This window comes from Rhizophagus irregularis, chromosome 5 (assembly GCF_026210795.1).
Source record: "Rhizophagus irregularis chromosome 5, complete sequence".
NCBI lineage: Eukaryota > Fungi > Glomeromycota > Glomeromycetes > Glomerales > Glomeraceae > Rhizophagus > Rhizophagus irregularis.
The window spans coordinates 5277353-5294496 of NC_089433.1; the positions used below are offsets into that span (position 1 = coordinate 5277353).

General features: G+C 28.1%; 4 protein-coding genes across 4 annotated transcripts; 2 read left to right on the plus strand and 2 right to left on the minus strand.

Moving 5' to 3' along the window:
• Nucleotides 1-1636: 1636 nt before the first annotated feature.
• Nucleotides 1637-2107, minus strand: OCT59_025659 (uncharacterized protein; the record flags this gene model as incomplete). The annotated part of the gene is made up of 1 exon (XM_025331305.2): nucleotides 1637-2107. The coding sequence occupies one exon, from the start codon at nucleotides 2105-2107 to the stop codon at nucleotides 1637-1639; it is 471 nt and encodes a 156-aa protein (XP_025189623.2).
• Nucleotides 2108-5184: 3077 nt separating this feature from the next.
• OCT59_025660 (uncharacterized protein) lies at nucleotides 5185-7586 on the plus strand (the record flags this gene model as incomplete). The annotated part of the gene is made up of 13 exons (XM_066140088.1): nucleotides 5185-5385; nucleotides 5467-5491; nucleotides 6320-6331; nucleotides 6397-6438; nucleotides 6502-6561; nucleotides 6655-6687; nucleotides 6764-6823; nucleotides 6911-6976; nucleotides 7053-7097; nucleotides 7155-7220; nucleotides 7302-7343; nucleotides 7410-7478; nucleotides 7573-7586. 13 exons carry the CDS (start codon nucleotides 5185-5187, stop codon nucleotides 7584-7586), a joined length of 735 nt encoding a protein of 244 aa, XP_065992230.1.
• Nucleotides 7587-9002: 1416 nt separating this feature from the next.
• Nucleotides 9003-9218, minus strand: OCT59_025661 (uncharacterized protein; the record flags this gene model as incomplete). Its single annotated transcript, XM_025331304.2, has 1 exon — nucleotides 9003-9218. One exon carries the CDS (start codon nucleotides 9216-9218, stop codon nucleotides 9003-9005), a length of 216 nt encoding a protein of 71 aa, XP_025189621.2.
• A 2099-nt stretch (nucleotides 9219-11317) lies between these two features.
• OCT59_025662 (uncharacterized protein) lies at nucleotides 11318-12059 on the plus strand (the record flags this gene model as incomplete). The annotated part of the gene is made up of 5 exons (XM_066140102.1): nucleotides 11318-11356; nucleotides 11433-11531; nucleotides 11615-11703; nucleotides 11767-11949; nucleotides 12020-12059. 5 exons carry the CDS (start codon nucleotides 11318-11320, stop codon nucleotides 12057-12059), a joined length of 450 nt encoding a protein of 149 aa, XP_065992231.1.
• Between the last annotated feature and the right edge of the window lie 5085 nt (nucleotides 12060-17144).

The following is a 17144-nucleotide window of genomic DNA, read 5'->3' on the forward strand; positions in this document are numbered from 1 at the left end:
CCTATCTACAGTATCTGATTTTCCTTAAGATTGCCCGATGTCCTATGCTTTTTTATTTCCCTCTCTTCACTTCGAGAATATGAATCCGGCTTCTGCGCCTCCTCAGTAACCATACAATATGACCGAGGACCTTTTCCACCTTAGCTCGCAAATTCTCATCTTTGTATACGACGGAACGATTTTCCACTGTCATTTAACATATTAAGCTCCGCTCCATCATTGTCGAGTGCTGGATTTTTTTTAGTCCTTCGAGAGTTGCGTGTTCGATATTCACGGTCTACAACCGAACGCAACAACCGGGTTATTAATACTTCTCACAACCTGAAGATTTCAGCAAAAAATGGTCACTCAAATTTCTTGGCAAAACTTTATACGTACCATGGACAGACTTGTTTAGTAATGCCTGCAACAAAGCTAATTTCAATACCTCGTTCGAAGCGGAAGTTGACACGGGTGGTTCGACTAGGACGTGAATATGCCTCTTAGGTGGTTTCCGGTCCAGTGGTCTCAAACTTCTCTTGTCGCAAGTAGTTCGGGTTGGTCTTGTAATGTGAGATTGCTCAAGAGATCGTTGCGATCGTCATGAATTTCCACCTTATTTCGTCAGCCTCTACGCCATGAAATGTTTTATGTTTTTTCACTTTTATACCTTGAGGCCCCAACGAAGCTGGTTACTATCTCTATAAACAGGGAAAGCGTTCGCGAGTGTATTTCCTTTGACGAGACAGAGTAACGTGACTGAGATTTTCGGTTTTATACTGTTTTTTGCGAAATGCTATTGGTGCAAAGTGCGGTGCGTGAGGTCAAGAATTTCATTTGCGAAAAAATACCGAATGGTACTATATGTGAGAAATTCAGCCGTCACACAAATCCTGTCGTATGACGCATTTATTTTGTGACACAGGAGTACATGCGTGTGGCTCAGCAAATTCTTAAGAAATGTATTTAGAAAATCAGTCTTTTCCCTCGAATAAGTGTTTCTACCATTTTATTGAGAGGAAAATTTTTTATACACAGGCCAGCAGAAAACCTATTTACTGGTGTTAATCCTTCTCCGTCGGATAAAAAACCAAAAATGCAACTGCCTTATTCACCTCTTCGAGAGGAGTGCGCAGCACCCAGAACTTGACAAATATCTGCGTTTACAACGATATTTATTTTATTATACGTGCGAAGCAGAACAGTACAATTGTCATTTTTTTGGCGGGATACTAACGCCATCAAAGTTGCCTGCGGCAACAATCTGGTCAACCTATGGTCTTGTCATATGACATCCAATGGATATCCCGCGGGATATCGGGATATCACATGTAATGACGTCAACATAAAAAATGCGATACTGCGCTGCTGTAAATCAATAAAATCCCCGCTTCATTTTGCATAGCTAACCGATCCTTTACAGTATCGTGTATAGTTCAAATATATAATAAAAAGCTTTACTTTGATTTTTAAACTGTGTGTGCCGCTTGGCTCAGATAAAAAAATGTGTTACGTTCTGAAATGAGCAATAATATACCAAGTTCTCACAATTTTTATTGATAAAATGCAAAATAAATTTATAAAAATCATTATGAACAGAAATTCTTATCACATAAATACAATCAACATATAATAAAGAAACGGATTGTCATTGCCTTCATTCGCTCATGCCATCTGTATCCTCATCATTCGTCTCATCATTCCCATTCGTCTCATCGTCTCCGTTCGTCTCATCGTTCCCATTTGTTTCATCATCCCCGTTCGTCTCATCGTCCCCATTCGTCTCATCGTTTCCATTCATTTCACTGCTTGATTCACTCTCATTATCCGTATGGTCTTCTGAGTCTGACCCATTCTCTTCAACTGAATAGGTGAATATTGCGGAACCTTGCGCTGATTGTTGCTTCTGGTTAGTTAACACATATACGGCTTCCCCATTATACGTCATCTCGTAATCATGTACCCATGAGATTGAGAAAAATTGGTAACCTCCTAAACTTTCACGTCGTATACCAACATTGTTTGATGTATCCCACAACCTAATACCGGAAGGTATTCGGATGTGGTTTCCTTGGTCGTTTTCGAAATATATCCTCACCACTCCGTGGTTTATTCTTTTTAATTTCATTTTTACGTTTACTCCAAACTTTACAATATTTATATTATTGTTTCTGTATGAAACTGACCCTCTAAATGGCAACGATGACATAATTTAAACAAAGTAAATAAAAGAAAACGTATAAGCAAAGTTAATAAAAATAAAGAAGTATAAACAAAGTTTACTGATTTACTGATTTTGTATAGGAATTTACAATAGTCGGAGAATCAAAATAAAAACATGATTATTACACTGTCATCAACAGATTTAACTTCCGATTATCGGGATTTTTGGTTTTCGTAACTTTTTCTTTCAACATTTGATTTGATACGATAAGTATTTTCATAAATTGGTTGATTCACTTCAGGAACATTGAAAATAAATTTTTTATGGAACAGAGGTAATACAAAAATAGCCACTAACCTATAAATTTCTAGAAAGCGATGATTTAACCGTGTGGCTTTACTGTATTTTCAGAAAATCCGTTATTCTTTCAACTGTCACGATGTAGGTGTGACTAACTTTGCGTGTTTCCACATATTTATAGTATTTTGTAATCCCAATACTGCAACGTGACTACGCATTATACATAATCGCAATGACGTACTCTCTTTATGACATAAAAAGTATTATCTCTGCGAAAAGATGTATTACTAATACCAGGCAGATCTCCCTTTTTAGTAAAAAAATTAATTATCTTAGAGAAAAATAAAAATTCTTAGAGAAAAAAATTATAAAAAAGCCCTAAAAAAATGAATCCGCTTAATCTATAGTTAGATCATGAATAAAAATAAAATGTTATATACCAATTGCTTGTTTATTTTGTGAGCCAAGCAAGCACATTCTTTTGTTTCAAGCATCATTTAATTTCAGTTGGTATTTCAGATTTTTGTCTGATATTTCTATAAAAATAACCATACAGGGTACAGTACATGTTAAAAATATAATTGCTACGAATCAGTCGAATCACGGAGGTGATTTCGCCGGTGTCATGTGATTTTTTAATAATATATAATTTGTCACACTGCGTCACACCCTACTTGTTTTTATTTTTACTATGTATTCTAGGGACAGAATTTGATTTAAAGTTACAAGAAAGAAATGATGATGCGAAACAGTGTATTCTTAATCTTTTCAATAATCTATTAAATAATCAAAATAATACTGGATAATGTTATTGATTTTTATTTTTCTTCTATAGTTATGAAATATTTAATAAATTTTTTTTTTCTTCTTTTTTTTAATAAAACACACGAAAAAAGTTCTTGAAACCTTAAAAAAAAAATAATATTTTACAAAACTAAATCCACATTAACAAATTGAATTTTTGAATTCTTCGGATTCCATTAGCAGAATTTAGCAAAATAATAAATATCAATTATTAATTTTTATTTCCTAACTTCTGAATTTGGCAAATGTGTAATTTCCAAAGTTATTGGCATACTTTGAAAAATTTATTGGTCCAGCAGTTGATACAAATATATTTACAAAACACTAATTATAATAAACTGTCAATATGAAAAACTGACATATTATATTACATAACCTACAAATAATCAATAGTTTTACTAATACAATCAATTCACCCATTGGGACTATATAAAACACGTACTAAAAATGGTAAGTTTATAAATTGTGATTTGCAATTTTCAAATTTTTATTATTGTGAACTTATGTGACATTATAGCTTATAATTGATTCATGAAGATAATTCACTTTTTTTTCAATAAAGATTCAGAATCCAAAATTGATGAGTTGTAAATGTAATTTTTTTTATTTTCTTTAAATTATTTCTTTTAAAATATACTTATGAATATAAATCAATGATGAACGAATAACTGTTTGAAATAATAAAGTAAATAAATAGTTTTTTTCCATTGAAATTATGATTCCTTGTTCAAATGGTAGTAATTAATTATTCATAAATATATTTTTTTTTAGCTTCGCGATCAGATTAAATGTAAAGTATTAACGTAAGTAAACAATTATCATATTAGTTACAAAATAACGTAAAGTAATAAAATTATTTTTGAAATGAAATCCAAAAAAAAAAATTATTTAACATATTTTTAGATTAACCTTTTTTGTGATCAACATCCTTCTTGCTTTTCTAATTTTCTAATTACGTAAGCCTATTATATAATTTGATCAGCATCACAATTTTATACGTCATTGACATACAGAATACTTTTACAAAAATAATACTTTTATCAATCACTTCCATTTAATATTAATACTGATTTAAACTAATATTAAGAGATTTTAATTTGAAGTATTTAGTTCGAAATAGTTGTAAAGATTCATTAGAAATTTTGTATTCTCACGCCTACAAGTTAAAATATTTTCTAATAATTAACAAAGTCCTTATAAATTTTTTTTTTTTATGCGCACTAATTTTAATCATTAAAATTTGAAATAATAAAAAATGTGACAATTTTTTAGATTTGCGAAAAAAAGATTTCAAGGTTGTCGGTGTATTTAGTGCGGAATATTATTTATTTGTAGTAATTTTATGATGATCACCAACTAAAGTTTTCAGTAAACAAAGAATATATGTGATGTCGTACAAGGTTGATCAGTAGACAATATTAAAGTTGATTGATGTTGCACAATTAATTGGTGTAAATAAATTTTTTTTCTTTTTTTCCCACCGTTTAAATAAAATTCAAATAAATGAATATACTAGTATTGACATCATGTCTACCATTCGAAGAGAATTAGTTTATCAAGCAGTCAATAAAGCATGGTCATCGCTTGATTATAACATTCACAAGGGATTCCACGTCCACTTTGAATTTATAAAACAAAAAATTCTTGCTGATAGTTCTCTTACAGAAGATGAAAAAAATGAAGCAATAAGATTAACTAATAAAGATTATGACCGAGATAAAATTAGTTATAATTCAGGAACAAGAAGAACTTGTGAAAATTGCAACAAAGAATGTTTAGCTACATTGTATTGCGAATATTGTGTCCAAGATTATTTAAAAGCAAGATTTTCAAATTGGACATCTGGAAATAATGATATTGACAACTTAATACAAAAATGTCAATCGGAAATGCTTACACCAGATCGTATAGTTGAATGGATCCCTTATAATAATTTAATGAATATTAAATACCTAACTAAAGGCGGATTCTCTAAAATTTATACAGCAGACTGGATTAATGGACCATATAAAGAATGGGATTCTAAAAAACAGCAATTAGAGAGAATTAAAGTGCATGGAATACAAAATTTTGTAGTAAGTGTAATACTTAAAGAATTAGAAAATATTGAAGGCGCAAGTCAAAGTTGGTTTGAAGAGGTTTGTAAATCTAAACATCTAAATAATTTTATATTCAAGAACTTTTTAATTGTTTACAAATATAAAAAATATTTTATATAGGCTAAATCACATTTAAATATAGGCAGTAAATATCCAAGAATTGTCGATTGCTATGGTCTAACACAAAATCCATCAAATGAGAATTATATGCTTGTAATGAACAAATTTGATGTAGATTTAAGAGAATATTTATTACAAAATAATAATCAACTAACATGGAAAGAAAGAATTAAAATTGCTTTTTTAATAATTGAAGCACTTTATCAGATTCATGAAGAGAATTCAATCCATAGAGATTTGCATTCTGGAAATATATTATATTCACAACTTAATAATTCTTGGTGTATTAGTGATCTTGGATTTTGTGGTCCTGTAGATAAATCACCAAAAAGTATTTATGGAAATCTTCCATATATTGCACCTGAAATTATTTCTGGAAGAAAATATACTTTTGCATCTGATATTTATAGTATTGCAATGCTTATGTGGGAAATTTCATCTGGACGGCCTCCTTTTAATAATCATGAAAATGGTTACTATCTTGCAATGAATACAGTCAATGGTATAAGACCAAGAATAGTACCAGGAACTCCTTTAGAATATAAAAATTTAATGAAACAATGTTGGGATGCTGATCCATTAATGAGACCTGACATTGTTACACTTAGAAACAAAATAAGCGGAATTAATGCATTATTTCAAAATACACAAAATGAATTAGATGCAAATAGCAACTTCGAAACAAATAACTTAGAAACAAATTATACAAGCAGCAGATTATTTATAAGTAAAGTTCATCAATTTGAAAATTTTCCTGAACCAAGAAATGCAACAGAAGGTATAAATATTTATTACTAAATTTTTTATTACCATTATTTTTATTAATATTTTTTTAAAAATTCATTAATAATAGAAGAGCAAGAAGGTAACATAAAATTAACGGTTTATTTATTTATAGCTGAAGCTTTTATTAAAATTTTATTTTAATAGCATTTCATAGTAAATCCTATAAATTTAGTATTCCTAATAATAGTAAGTAAAATTTTATTTAATTTTTACATATAATAATATATTTTATAAATTTTTTATTTTTAGTCAATGACTTTAATAATTCAAGTAATCAAAGTACATCTAAATCAAATAGTATTTCAAAAGGTATGATAGTAATTAGTTATTAAAAATTTTTTGACATGTATAAAGTATTGATATAATTCTTTAAAATGTGTAATAACAAAATATTGCCTAAAGTATTTAACAATCTAAAAATAAACTCAAAAAACGGTAAGTAAAATATTTAATACATATTGTAAGAATTTTGATAAATATATTAGTTACTACTTACTAATTAAAATTATAGATATCTTTAAAGAAGATGCAATACAACAGCAAATTAAAAGGCAAGATAGTGATGTCAATGGTAATTAAAATATAATTATAACAGATAATATTAGTATTTTTGTAATGTTATTTACTAATATTGACTTTTTTCTTTATTTTATTTTAGATATGCAAATTGAAGAATTTGCTTCTGAACAATCTGTATCCCAAACTGAACAAATTACAATAATTGGTAAGAAAGAATACATTTATATATTAATTATAATAATTTATATCATTTAATATTTATCAAAAAAACAATTTTATAGATAACAAAAATGAAGGAAAGGGCAAATCCAAAAGAATTTATTCAGGTTATTATGATAGTAATAAACTATATTAAAAAACAAACTTTTTGTTTATTTAAACAGAAGATGAAAAAGAAGATTTAACTGATGATAATAAATCCAAAAAGATTAAATTAAATAGCAATAAGGGTAATTAATTATTTTAAAGAAAATTTTAATTTACAATAATAATGTGTATAAATTTAAATATACTATATAAAATTATACTAGCCAATTTTCAATATATACAAAGAAATTATATTGCAGATGATGGTAAGAGATTATTATTTATTCCTTTCATTACTGAATTAAACATAATTATATTTATAATATATATAGATGAAAATGATGTTTCTAATAATCCAAACTTACATTCGAAGGATCAAGATGAATTTGAAATTCCAGAAGGTAATTTAATAATTTATCAACATTATTTGATTTTATTTCAATAATACTACAAAATGTTTACTTTTTTACGATTTATTTATTTCCATTTTATTAGATGGTTTTGAATAGGGCATATTTTATATTTTTATTATGATTATTGTCAGAATTATTTAAACACTAAGTCTAGAGTAGTGAATTTTACACAAGTTACTTAGTTTGTAATTTAAATAATTCATTTCATTTTATTATTTATTTCTTTCTTTATAAGAATAGCAATTTTATATTTTCAATAAACTTGAACAATTTGAACTATATAAATAAATAATTATTATACTCTGTTGAATAAAGTCTGTTACAATGCGAAATTAAATATTTTACATCCTACAAATCAGTTTGGTGTGTTGGTGTCATTATTTAGGATTTACTCTTTTATTTTTTTTAAATTATATTTTTTAAAAAAAAATTGAAATATAAAAAATAGTATATATATAAAAATCGAGAAAATAAATAAATTATATATACAGTAAATTGTATAATATCTATTTTTTTTATGTTTTATTAATTTGATTAATTTAACAATAATGAAATTGGCCAATCAAATTTAAGCTCAATGACAATGTACTTCAAGGCGTCATTAAATTTTTAATTAAATAATCCGATCACGAAACAGTCGAAACACTACCTACAGTTACGAAAGGAAAAACAAATGTAATGTATACTATTACAAATAAAGGCATCTAAAAAAATTTTTGGAAATAATTAATTCACGTGGTTTATAGTGTGACGTGACGATAATTATCAATAGTAAATTATCCGTAATATTTAAGAATCAATTTCGTAAATTTGTAAAATTAGCTGATAAATAATCATGTTTCACCAATTCTTTTTACATATAATTTTTCAAAATAAAGAATTTTCAAAAACACGCAATTTGCAATTTAGAATGAATTCATCATCGATTATTAACGTTGATCCTAAAAAGAAATGATTCGTTTTTGCTTAATTATTCATTTAAAATTAATTTTATTCAACATCAGAAAATGATTTTAATGAAGATACGAACGCTTCTATTGTTTGAGTGTTTAGGATCTTATCCAGGCTAATTTTGAATTAAAGTATTTTGAAAAAATTTTAAAAAATTATTTCTCTTAATAAAAATTTTATTTAGTACCAACAAATCCTTTAATTAATAAATCCGCAAAAACTGCACTTGTTGTATAAAGCCTCATTCTCAAGACCACCATCACTACATTAAGTAAATGTAAATTAGCCATGATGTAAAAAAATATAGAAATTCGTATTTCCGATTTGTTTTCTCTTCGTATAAAAGATGCTGTATTAACTAAAATTATGGGCATAGCTGCCGTTGGATTTAGTGGTGTAGTGACCATACCTGGTAAATATAAAATCACATTACCACTGGTCCAACTTTCAAAATTACGTTGAAAATGTATTGAATTACATACTTTACTACATTTTTCACATATATCATTAAAAACAATCATATAATTATTTGTTTCTGGATCCCGAGTTATTCCATAAGGTTTATTTATCTATAAATACACAGCACATTAGTCCACCAAGTATGTAAGGTTTAGTAAAACCACCATGTCGTTCATGTTTAAAAGTGCTCTTTGTTAAATGGTTCCATCTAATTTGTTGATGTGATCTAATAATATCAAATTCAAGATTTTTATATTCTTTATAATATAAGCGTTCGACACGAACGCCTGTTTTGCTGTAAGTAGTGGTTGGTTCCATAACGCTTTTAAGATATGGATTTTTCTTCCCACGGAATTCGTTATATTTTTTAATCATAACTTCATATTTCACACCCAAACGCGTTGAATAAATTTCTTTAGGCTAGTTATTATTCTGATAAAAAGCTGGATCGCTAGGGATTTTTTTCTTTAGTTGATCATCAAACAATACTACTGTTATAGGGCAAAGGTGTGCATTACAATGCCAACGGTTTTGCGATAAAACAAATGCTGAGAGCAATAGTGTTGTTCACTATGAAAGCCTACTGTACCACAAGGTAAATAGAACCCCAGGTAAATCACGTGGGCCCAGAACTAAACCGGACTTTTTTACTAGTTGAGTTGAAGATCCTACGAGTCATCTCTGTATCATTGGTGTAAACGGAAAAAAGATCTTGTTTTGATAAAGAAAGATCGGCATTTTCATCTAACTCGATGAGGAAATATCTGGATTTTTTGGTGTTAGTCAGTGTGCCGCTACCACGTGTATCAGAAATTTGTAAGTTTGTATAAACGAACGATAGCTTTCGAGCCTCCCTGAGGCTCCTTAGGGGTGGTATTTTTCGCACATAAGTCCTTTTGAGAAGTTTCCATAAGGTATTGTTTTAAAACACCGTTGCGAAACATAGTTTGTTCCTAAATTTTAGTACGGAAAGCAACAGGAAGAAAATATGACGAAAAAATATGTAAAAAATTGATAAAAATATATTTATAATCTTTCCGAAGTGTGTATGGTGTATGTGGAAACGAAAGTTTTTTGTATATAGATAATATAACGTCTAATTTCGCAACATTTTGTTCCAGATTTTTGCGGGAAAGAATTTTTTACCTCAAAAATTTTACCCGGGGACCATACCTATGATGTGACAATGAAATAATATCACTTGATTTCGTGTTTAAAATTGATCAAAAGATCAAAAAAAACTTTTTCTAATCCAAAACGCGAACAAGCTATATATTACCAAGTAACCAGGAAAGCCAGGAAAGTAAACATCTACTTTGTTAATTTCTATAACATCCCACAATATCCTACGATGCGTTGGAACCGTTCCACATGCTGTGGACCTCCTTCGATCGATGCTTGGGAAGTAGGTGGTCATGCTCCTGCTAGGTTCATCTTAGCACATGAGATTGACAACTTCTTTCCAGTATATTGAAATTAATTCCTACGATTCGTTGAAACTGTTTCACTTACTGTGGACCTTCTTCGGTCGATGCTTGGAAAGGAATTGTCATGCTCCTGCTAGGTTTAAGCTTAGCACATGAGATTGGCAACTTCTTTCCAGTATATTGAAGTTAATTCCTACGATGCGTTGGAACCATTCCACATGCTGTGGACCTCCTTCGATCGATGCTTGGAAAGGAATTGTCATGCTCCTGCTAGGTTTAAGCTTAGCACATGAGATTGGCAACTTCTTTCCAGTATATTGAAGTTAATTCCTACGATGCGTTGGAACCGTTCCACATGCTTTGGACCTCCTTCGATCGATGCTTGGAAAGGAATTGTCATGCTCCTGCTAGGTTTAAGCTTAGCACATGAGATTGGCAACTTCTTTCCAGAAATCCTCTACAATGCCAACCACTTTTTTATGTTAGTTGTTGATTATTGCCTTTGATTAATAGTGTTGATTATCATTAATTTAGCATGAACATTTCGAAAGGGATCGATAATTTCTTCAGAATAACAAACTATGCAAGATGGTCCGTCATCGATTGTCTCGAATCTTTGGCGAAAAATTGCACAGCGGTGACAACTGAGAATCGTGAGGATATTATAGCCGAGTTTAAAGATCAACTTCAATTAATAAGCATCCATAATTCAATAAATTAAAAGGCGCGGGATAAAGCTATAAAACTTTACAATAATGCAGAGAGATCTTTTCAGTTCAAAGAGATTATAGCATTCTATGACCGAATGGATAAAAAAGTAAATGATATTTCTTAATTTGTATTATTTGGTCAATATGCAAAAAATCTAACCGGTTCACAGGCGAATGAAAATTTATTTGAAATGAAAACTGATCTATATGGATCAGAGGTCGCGGTACAAATGATTGATATGAAGTTGAATCTTTTCGATCTCCTGTAAGCAGTCATGCCATGACATCAAATGGTGTCAACGTTGATGAAACTGCTGAGGTTCATTGTTTTCATCATTGTTAAATCATATTTTACTTTATTTGTATATTTATATCTCTTCTCTTCTCTTCTCAAGGTTTCTGAAATTGTACAAGCGTCAAGTGGCGCTCAAACTAATGACGAAGAGGACCAGGAGGTAGATGACGCAATTATTGACAAGATAATTGTAGATAAGGTAAATGCAATGAGAACATCTTCGCTTATTTTGACTACATTTTTTCACAACTTCTGGCATCTTTCAATGGCAATTTAATATAGGTATCTACTTTACTGTTCTCTAACCTAAACCTCGAAGAAGTATGGATAAAGGTCATGGAACGACTAAAAAAAGATAACTTGCGAGTGCAGTATGTTATTGTGACTTCCTTTTCATAAATGTGTGTTTTTACTTAACCACTAAACATTTCCAGATCAATTGAATCAAGAATTGTGGATCTCTCAGCAGATTGGACTAAAATCGAATGGTGCTTACGAAGAGAAGTAAATGTCCTGATTTTGAAACATAGAGAACGTGACTTCATCGTTAAAGTTCTTAGTCCGATAATTGGCACACTTCTAGAAGAAATCGATATTGGTATCTTTGAGCTTAACTGGTATGTAATGATGTCTTAGAACATATATTATTTATTATGAATTATGACGCTAACCCGGGAATTTGGATAGGATCAAGAAAGAGTCTCGCAGTGTTACGAACCGAAAATGAAAGGCGGTGCACGAAGAATATATGGACCCTACTATCAGTATGAAAAAAATGGATTTGATAAGTTACATTGCGAAGTCATAAAAATGAGTTACTACCACTTGAAGTGGGAAACACAGAGATTTTTTCAATTAAATTGAACGCTGGATAAATAGTTTGATTTTCAAATCATAAAAATCAAATAAAAAATTAATATACTGTATTTACAATATTTGATTAATTAATAAATTAAAGAAATTGTTGATTATTTTAATAATAGATTATTATAACCAAATCCATATCCGAAATTCTCTAAATAATCACCAGATTTTTAATAAATATTTTTTAATTCAAATGGTTTAATTAAATTAATAATTTATCGAGTAAAATGAATATCAAAAGAATAATAATAAATTAAATGAACAGATTCTATTAATACAATTTAATTATTCAAATATTTTTCCTAAGTTGGTTATAAGTTTAAGATTGACGTAATATAAAATAATAAGAAATGATTATAAAAATTTATAAAATATTTGTAATATTTTCATAATATTAAAATTTTTTCGAAAATACTTCTAAAAAGATTAATCAATTTTTATTGATAATTATTTCACAATTCCTTAATTAATCCGAATTTCATTCTACTCTCAAACGTCAAATCATTAATATAAATAGTTACATTATTGTAAATATAATTTATATCATTCTATCTAATATTATAAATATAATTTATTTTATTATTTTTTGTTAACTAATTATTCCTAATTATAAACAAAAAACTACTGTAATTTACTTAGTAATACTAAATTTTTCTATTTAAACAAACTCATTGGTCCCGATGTGAAGCAACGGGTGACTGCTAATCGTTTACTAAATACCCAACTTGCCGATCATTTGCCGATCATTTTGTCTTTGAAGATCAATTTTTCTTTTTTGAAAATATATTAAATCATGCATTTAATTTTTGGATGTAATATCGAATTAATTTTTTTGCTTAATTTCAATTTTCTCTTCAACAAATGAGATTCAATTTTGATTCGATTATCGATTCCAATCCCTACTCTTGAACTTTAATGGTGAAATGGAGGTCGTAGAAAAAAAACATTAGTAATGTTTCTAAAACAAAAATAAAATGTAAAAAAAAAATAAAGAAATACCTCCATTTCACCCAATTTCAAAGTTTAAGAGGCTGTTCCCAAAAAAAAATAAGGAAAAAGGAACGTTAGCGACGTTAGTAACGTTCCTAAAACAAAAATAAAATGTAAAAAAAAAAATAAAAAGAAATAACTTTAAAATTAGGGTTGGTATTAGTCCGATCATATTTATAATAGCGGTATTGTTGGGTTGGATCAACGAGATAATGAAATGCAGGTCGCACTAAAATTATGACATTAATTTATTATTTAGCGATAGTATCAGGTATGCTTTTGGATGATAAATTTCTGACGATCATCTTCCAAATTTATTCACTTTTTCGCTTAATTTGTAGTTTGTCATACGATCTACATGCATTTTTTCATAATTTCGGAAATGCTCAATGTGAACTTTTTTGATTCAATTTTATATAGCTATATATATTGCTAATTGCAATTGCAATAGCTATATAGCTATAGACGTTGTTATTGCAATATTGCTTCTTTGATATCATTAGAATAAAATTACAAAATATTCATTTTTGTGCCACTTTCGCTACATATTAACTTGAGGCATCAAACAATAAGTTTTATATTTGTATTTGATTTTGTTGATCTTTATTGATTTTCAATAAAATAGATTCAAATATATTTCTTTTTCGTTAAAAAAATTGAAACGTGTAGATGATCATGTAGATCTTGTGATAATCAAAATAAAAAAGTGTTAGACGAAAATTTTTTTCAAAAATTTTTCTTTTTTTATAAATTTTTTTACATTTTTTTCTATTTGTAAGATTAAATATTTGGATATTACATAATCACTATTTTCTAAAAGAAATACACTTAAATACACTTATAAATTTAATTAATGTGATATTTCATAAAAAATATTTTTTCTTACTATTTTTATTTTTAAACTACTTAAATTTATAATTAATGAAAAAATTAATTAAAAATTTATGTCAGGTCATTTTCAAATTTTTATCATCTCAGTTCTTAATTTTTATATTACATTTATTTTTTATATAAAATTTTTTTTAAATTAAACTTCTTTTTCCAAATATACTATAATCTCCACTTTGGCCAAATGAAATCAACTTCATTTATTAATTAAAAGTTGTTCAGGCATGTTGAAACCACTTGAATATTAATTTTCATGAATATAGGTATAGTGCTTAGAGAAAATTGCATTTCTTGATGATATTAACTTTCTTTTATGTTTTTTAATTTAGAGCGTAATATTTCCACTTTAGACAAATGAAATCAACTTTATTTATTAATTGAAAGTTGTTCAGGCAGGTTGAAACCATTTGAATATTAATTTTCATGAATGTAGATGTAGTGCTTAGAGAAAATTGCATTTTTCTTGATGATATTAACTCTCTTTTTTGTGTTTTAATTTAGAGCGTAATATTTCCACTCTAGACAAATGAAATCAACTTTATTTATTAATTGAAAGTTGTTCAGGCAGGTTGAAACAACTTGAGCATTAATTTTCATGAATGTAGGTGTAGTGCTTAGAGAAAATTGCATTTTTCTTGATGATATTAACTCTCTTTTCTGTTTTTTAATTTAGAGCATAATATTTCCACTTTAGGCAAATGAAATCAACTTTATTTATTAATTGAAAGTTGTTCAGGCAGGTTGAAACCACTTGAATATTAATTTTCATGAATGTAGGCGTAGTGCTCAGAGAAAATTGCATTTTTCTTGATGATATTAACTCTCTTTTTTGTGTTTTAATTTAGAGCGTAATATTTCCACTTTGGGCAAATGAAATCAACTTTATTTATTAATTGAAAGTTGTTCAGGCAGGTTGAAACTACTTGAATATTAATTTTCATGAATGTAGGTGTAGTGCTTAGAGAAAATTGCATTTTTCTTGATGATATTAACTCTCTTTTCTGTTTTTTTAATTTAGAGCGTAATATTTCCACTTTAGACAAATGAAATCAACTTTATTTATTAATTGAAAGTTGTTCAGGCAGGTTAAAACAACTTGAATATTAATTTTCATGAATGTAGGTGTAGTGCTCAGAGAAAATTGCATTTTTCTTGATGATATTAACTCTCTTTTCTGTTTTTTTAATTTAGAGCGTAATATTTCCACTTTAGACAAATGAAATCAACTTTATTTATTAATTGAAAGTTGTTCAGGCAGGTTAAAACAACTTGAATATTAATTTTCATGAATGTAGGTGTAGTGCTTAGAGAAAATTGCATTTTTCTTGATGATATTAACTCTCTTTTCTGTTTTTTTAATTTAGAGCGTAATATTTCCACTTTAGACAAATGAAATCAACTTTATTTATTAAATGAAAGTTGTTCAGGCAGGTTGAAACCACTTGAATATTAATTTTCATGAATGTAGGTGTAGTGCTCAGAGAAAATTGCATTTTTCTTGATGATATTAACTCTCTTTTCTGTTTTTTAATTTAGAGCGTAATATTTCCACTTTGGGCAAATGAAATCAACTTTATTAAAGTTGTTCAGGCAAGTTGAAACTACTTGAATATTAGTTTTCATAAGATTTCATTTTTTTGTAGCTGTATTAACTTTAGAACACTTATTATAGCTTATGTCATTATTTTAAATTATAAATATTAATTTATATTATTGGCTAATTATAATCACATGATACTATTTGATTTAATAATTTAATAAAATATTATTATTTAAAATTAAATTCATATAAATGCAACTAATATTAATAATTATAATTTAAGCAGTAAATTCATTGACCAATTCTTGTAAATTCTATGCTCAAATTATGTAATTTCTTTGATCAAATCAATATAAATTCAGTATAAATTATGGTCAATCATACACATGGTGCATTTTTGTGATATGGAATTGTGCATTTTCCTATATCCTTATATATAGTTTGGATACATTATTTTTAAGAAAAAATTGTATAAATCTTATTAAAACATGATTTTTTATAGGGTCTAATTATAATAAAATTTTATTATTCAGTAACAATTCAATTTATTTATATCAAAAAATTTTTTTAATTATAAATGTTATATTTGGGGGACGAAGTCCCCCAGCAAATCGCATATTCTAGTTATTACCTATAAAGTATGACCCAAATATATAAAATCTCAAAATTTTAAGAGTAAAAATGCTGGATATAATTTTAAACATTATACGACTATCAAAAATATGAAAAAAAAATTGCAACTAAAAATAAATTATCAAATTGATGCTGATCATGTAACACAAAATAATTCCATATCGTGGCATATCGTACTTTAACATTTTAAAGCATCAATGTGAAAATTTTGATATTTCGAAATGAAAATTTTATTAATAATTTATAATTTAACATTTTTATATTAAATAATAAAATTTTATATAATCGGTCCCGGTCCGGACCGGTCCTCAAATCTCAGACCGAAGACCGTGAAGACTGGTCCCAAGACCGATACAGGACCGGTCTTTGCTGGGACCGATCCAACCCTATTTAAAATGGATTTAATTTATAATATCTGGTGATCAAAACAATAATTAGACTTTAGGGGCTTGGCGGCTTGCATATTCCAATTTGAAAATAAAAACCAGTTAATGATAGGCTGATGATAACAACTTGCATATGATCTAGTTTATATTATGTGGTTAAGTCAATAACTTTAGAAGCTTTGGCGGATTGCTGTTTTCTTTTTGTAAAAACCAGTCAACGGTAAGGCCGTTACCCGTTAAGATGTTGATTGGTTTAGTATATAATATCTGGTGACCAAAACAATAATTAGACTTTAGGGGTTGGCATTCAAATTTGGAAATAAAAGCCAGTTAATGATAAGGGTGATTATAACAACTTGCATATGATCTAGTTTATAATGTGTGGTTAAGTCAATAACTTTAGAGGCTTTGGCGGCTTGCTGTTTTCTCTTTGTAAAAAGCCGGACAACGGTAAGGCTGTTAAGATTCTGATTCTAATTAATATTCTGTTTGATTTAGTTTATAATATCTG